Below are 5,388 nucleotides of genomic sequence, written 5' to 3'. Positions count from 1 at the left end.
CATAATAAGCTCCTATTTACAATAAAAAAAGTAAATTAAAATTTAAGTCATAGTGAATCATTAATTTTAACTACATTTTGTGGGATCCATAAATTTTAAATTACGTATTTCATTAACTTTTATCAAAATTTATTAAAAAATTTTGATTTTTATCTAAACAAAAGTGAGGATAACCTTGACGGAGGCTATGAGAAGGAACCAGGTAAAATATAAATTTTATTTGGGCAAAGTGCAGGATGAGATGCTTTCCTAAAATTTAAACTCTACTGTTAAGGTATTGAAAATGGAGAAAAACAATGAGCAGAAGCAGAGCTCCTTTGACTATTTTTTTATTTTTATTTTTTGTTGCAAATTTAGGCATTTCTTCATAGGAAATTGCTGATCGTACAGCATTTTCCTCACAACTTTTTTCACAGCTTCCTCACAAAAATGGAGTCCACAATTACTTTAATCGTAGACCCCACCCCTTACATGTGTGTAGGCTGTGAACGTTGCTGTGAAAAATGTTGTACCCATAGCATGATTCTTCTTCATATCAACAATGTAATTTTACTAAATGCTTGAAACGATCAATTCATAGATTTAAATTTTAATGTTGTCTTTGTAAACACACAATTTTAATGATAATGACATATTTTTCCTCTACAGATTTCCTTCTATTCTATGCAGTACTATTCCCTCCGTCATACCAAACATGCCATCATTGCATAAATTTGCTACCAAGTGCAAACATAATTTTTGATACTCGAGTACTTGGCAAATGACTAAGACTTCCGATCAAGGTTAAAATGACACAAAATGTTACTCGATAAGGTAAATTATAGAACACAGATGACTGATGATTGTGAACAGTGAACCAGCATTGAGTTCAGCTTCAAGTTTGATTAGGTTTCTGCACTAAGAACACTTGCACAGACGGATGAAAGAAACTAAAGAAAACATCTCCACCAATACCTTCAACTAGCCTACTAAAACAAGACAAAAGTCGACATCTGCAAGACTCGTGTCAGGGAAGATCCCGCTGAGGGCTACTTTACCCGGCTTCAGTCATGAGGTTCAAAACGGTCGAATTATTGCCTACTCCTGCGTTAGTTGATGTGCTGGTCAAGACCTCCCCTAATGGACCGCCCATTGAGATTCCCCAAGAAACTGGTAACCAAGTCGATTGCTTATGATTTGATTCATCAATAGTATTAATGCCCAAGCTCATCTGAACTGGGTCCAGCTCAGGAGATAGTAGTAAAGGCATGATGGTAGCCTTTGACTGTGGAGGAGAATTTGGGGGTAGAGAAAAATCTGGAGGAGCCATTGGCGAAATTGAAAGCTGGGTCCAATCTGATTTCAGTTTTTTAGGCCATGAGACAGAGGTAAGATCAGATCGGTCTGTTGAGTCAATAAATTGGCTTACCAGATTTTGGTCATTCGATTCTAGATCCAGGAAAGAATTAGGATTTGTAGTATTCACATAAGAAAATTTTGTTGAAGGATTGACTCGGGAATCAGAGTTCACTCCAAACTCCAAGTGAGAAAATTCTTCAAATGGAGCATGCTGCTTTTGAAAGGAAAATGGCGCTTCTTTAGGCTTCGGATTGATAGAGGTGGGTGTCAACGTGAGGCTTTGGAATTTTTGAGTTCTGCCGTATGCATGTTTGTTGTCACTAAACAAAAAGGAACAAGGAACAATCAGTGTGTTAAGGATTTAAACAGGATAAAAGCGAACAAGTATGCATAGCCTTTCTACCTCATATAGATGCTAAAATCCTACATCTAGTGCATGCCTCCAGCCCCGCCCTGCCCACTGTGCTACATGTAGGGCATGTTTGGCACCCAATATAGGACAATATTACACAGGATAATGTACAAATTTTAACTTGATTTTATTCCTTAATCCCACCTGAACTGTCCAATCAAGCACAACAAGCATATCATTCACCACTAGAAGGAAAATCGGGTTTATGATGAATTATTTACCTGTTAACAAGGTAGTTGTTGGAAGCCTTGGCAGTGTATGACTCGAAGGAATTGAGTCGGTTTGGCATGGATCCAAGATTGTTAGATACAATGCTGCTGGACATCACCGATGCTGATGAGGAGGAAGCAATCGGTGCCACATTTGTAGTGGATCCAGAGACAGCGTGGCCTTTCAGGCCTTCCACAGGCTTTCTTGAACGGTTGCGGCCTCTATTGATGTGCCTTTCACAGTACTTCTGATCAGGAACAGCATCTTTCGAGCACCGCCACTTCTTTCCATCCGTCCTCCGACACCTCCCAGGCTCAGGATCGTTGCTGCCAGAGAAACCTAAATGGAGAGGACCCCATCCCACTGAATGCAAAAAACAGGGCAGTAACAAGCATTTTGAGGCTTCCAGGAAAAAAGAGAGGGAAAAAGAAAACATGCAAAAGAATTGGGGCATGAAATTAACAACACGTCCAGCATGCAAAATTGCAGGCAACGTTCAACTTCACTTGTTAGTATCCATGTCTAAGAATAAATGTCTATTAGGAAATGAAATATAAGATCTCTTTTGAGAATGTAAATGTACAGGAAGAGAAAAGGCTTACAACTATTTGAGGCATAAGATCCAGATGTAGCATATGGGTAGAGGGATCTTAGGAGAGGCATAATTAAGTTGTAAGGAACCGGAACATTTGCCAACATGTGTTTATAGATCAATGCCTGGTGTTCCAGCTCCATCCATTGAGCGGGAGTAAATGGTCCCCTGAATCTAGCAACAGAGCCATGCATACCTACATTCAACTCTCCTGAAGCAAGTAAAAGCATAAATCAGTTTATCCTTTCCCTTTTAACAAAAAAAAAAAAAGAAGAAGAACAGAATCCTTAGCCCATGTCTGGTACAAATTATTTAAAACTCATTTTTCCCCAACTCATTTTCAACTACATATTTTCCCATGCTTTCATCTCTTATTTATTGTCAACTCGCTTGTTTGCTATATTATCATTTCTTAGACTTCCGTTTAAGACGACCATAATTCATCTAAACATCCAACTTTCCCCCCGTATTTATCTTATGGAGATTTTATTTCTTTTAAAGTCCAACACTCAATACCTTAAAGCATGAAAGATCTGATCTAGCTAGTGTTCCATAGAATGAACCATTTAAGCTTATAAAAATCTGCGCCTAATTAGGTGCAATGCATTCTCTTCAATCCTTTCTTTTTGTTAATAACCAAATCTAAATGCCGGAAAAAAAAATCATTTTCTTGGACCATGTATTAAAGTTATTATTATCTTTATCCCCATTATTAATGAAATGACATTGCATGTGCTCTGTCTTAGTTCTACTGTACCTAAAAAATTCCAAAGTACTCCTCTCGAGTTCTAAATTACGATTTAATCCTCGTCCAAAACTTTGTCGTTAAACATAAAATACTGTTTAACATCTAATTGAACAATTTTATAAACCATATATAACTGATCTGCCAAACACTTCCATACTTCAAAATGAATTACATCTGGACAACTTCACCTAGAATATTGTTAACAAAAATTATAGATCAAAATAAGAAGATTGGCAGAGTGGAAGGAATTAGACAGAAACTGAGAAAGTGAAAGCAAAACAAGACACTTCACTCTGAGTGCTCCTACCGCTGGCCTCCTACTTTTGCACATTCCCACACATTAATCAGGTGTAAATATTTGTCAAAAACAAAACAGTAGTGCCCCGTTTTGTTATTTTCTCTTTTCAAACAGTACAGGGACCAGAAAAAAACTGCAAAAGAACCACCAGCCAGCATCCATTACAGAAAAATAAAGGAGCCACATAAATCATTAACAAATAACCCAACATCTATCTTTCTTGCAAACCAAATCATTATAATATTACAGGCTTCAAAAAGAAAATATCGTTACCACTGCTCTCTAACATCCAAATTTTCAAAAATTCACTGTCAAAATATTTTCCATTTTAATATTATTTTTTCAAGAAACCCAATTTTACAAATGCCCATCTGCCAATATTCTGAAATTTTTTGAACAAAATGGTATGCAAGTAGAGTTCACGAGTTCAATTTTTTGAATCTAAAATAAATCTGATTTGCAAGCAAGGAACTACATAAAATTTTCTAACAGTTTGAAGCTTTTACACAAGCAGAGTTAGCATAATAAACTTCAACCCAGAGCAAGCACGTTTATAGGCATACCTCCTGTTCTGCTGTAATATTTTGTGTCATTTCTACCATTGGAATGCAGATCAGCAGAAGAAAATGAAAGCATTTTCTGGCCATCATCACACCCTGATGGCCATAGATCGAATATTCCAAAAGTAGTTCTAGCGATTTTTGATTCCTTGCGGGTATCCTCTGCATTTTCTGATCTGTCTTGCTTCAGATTTCCAGATCCATGGCGTTTGCCATTGCTGGGTTCAGTTGAATCTGGACCAGCAGGCTTTGGAGAGGGGTCTTGGTGTGTAATCACCCCAAAATCCATTTTTGATGGAAAGAGAAAGGTTTATGAGAATACTTATGCACGAGAGCATTTAGTCCATTGCAAGCAACGAGTTGGAAGAGAAAAGGTGCTACTGAAGAAAGAGTTTTCTAGGGAGATTTCAACGACAAGCTAATAGATATTTTGACTCCAAAGAAAGAAGGCTAAGCCCCGTTTGGCCCCATTTTGTGAAAATAAAAATGAGTGAAATAGTATTTTTTTTTTAAATAAATGGTTGAAAAAAAAATATTTTTGATTTACGTATAATATTATTTTATGAAAGATTGTGTGGTTGAAAATTGAAAAAAAAAATGAAATGCAATGAAATGAAAATCAATAAGGACCAAACGAGACTAACCTTGTCTGTCCACTATTATTTTAATTTTTTTTACACTCATTTTCAATTCCACTGAGTTCAAAATTCTTTCTACTTTTTTTTCAAAATTTATTTTCCTACTCTAATGAAAGACAAACAAGTTGTATGAGAACCGAGTCATATTCTTTAAAATTCATCTTTTTAGACTTATTTTAAATTACAAAAGTTCTAGGAAAATAATTATGTACATAAATCATAAAACGATTTCCTACTTCATAATTCCACATTCTTCAAGAATTTATTTTAAAATATATTCTAAAAAATAGAACTCAAACATGAACCAAATAATAATAATAATGTTGAGATGAGATCTAGCCCTTGCTTGGTTTCAATAAAAATTATATTTTTAATAAGTTTTGATAAAAATTAATAAAATGAGCGGTTTGAAAGTTGATAAAAGTTATTAATATCATAAAATGCTTGATTATTGAGAAAAAAAATTTAATTTTAAAAAATAGGGACCAAATAAAAGCTATTGTATTTGCTTAAAAGTGTAAATAAGTTTTTATAATTCAAATCGTGATAGCTTTGTTCATAAATTGAAGCTGTTGGGTTTTTGATACCCAAT

General features: G+C 35.2%; 1 protein-coding gene across 1 annotated transcript; it reads right to left on the bottom strand.

Moving 5' to 3' along the window:
* Positions 1-753: 753 nt before the first annotated feature.
* LOC111365442 (growth-regulating factor 1-like) lies at positions 754-4,576 on the bottom strand. The gene is made up of 4 exons (XM_022985985.1): positions 4,162-4,576; positions 2,563-2,763; positions 1,972-2,323; positions 754-1,658 (listed from the first exon to the last, which is right to left on the bottom strand). The coding sequence occupies exons 1-4, from the start codon at positions 4,445-4,447 to the stop codon at positions 1,034-1,036; spliced, it is 1,464 nt and encodes a 487-aa protein (XP_022841753.1). The 5' UTR covers positions 4,448-4,576; the 3' UTR covers positions 754-1,033.
* Between the last annotated feature and the right edge of the window lie 812 nt (positions 4,577-5,388).

Source organism: Olea europaea, chromosome 17 (assembly GCF_002742605.1).
Source record: "Olea europaea var. sylvestris chromosome 17, O_europaea_v1, whole genome shotgun sequence".
Taxonomy (NCBI): domain Eukaryota; kingdom Viridiplantae; phylum Streptophyta; class Magnoliopsida; order Lamiales; family Oleaceae; genus Olea; species Olea europaea.
Note: the sequence above shows the minus strand (reverse complement) of the source record. Positions and strands in the feature narration are given on the sequence as shown.

What these genes read in the sequence shown, in the direction of transcription:
- LOC111365442 (XM_022985985.1), bottom strand. Translation starts at nt 4,447, where the DNA reads ATGGATTTTGGGGTGATTACACACCAAGACCCCTCTCCAAAGCCTGCT. An exon ending in ATCTTATGCCTCAAATAGTT is followed by an intron (nt 2,324 to 2,562) that starts GTAAGCCTTTTC and finishes TTTTGCATTCAG; the next exon opens with TGGGATGGGGTCCTCTCCAT. An exon ending in AACAACTACCTTGTTAACAG is followed by an intron (nt 1,659 to 1,971) that starts GTAAATAATTCA and finishes CTTTTTGTTTAG; the next exon opens with TGACAACAAACATGCATACG.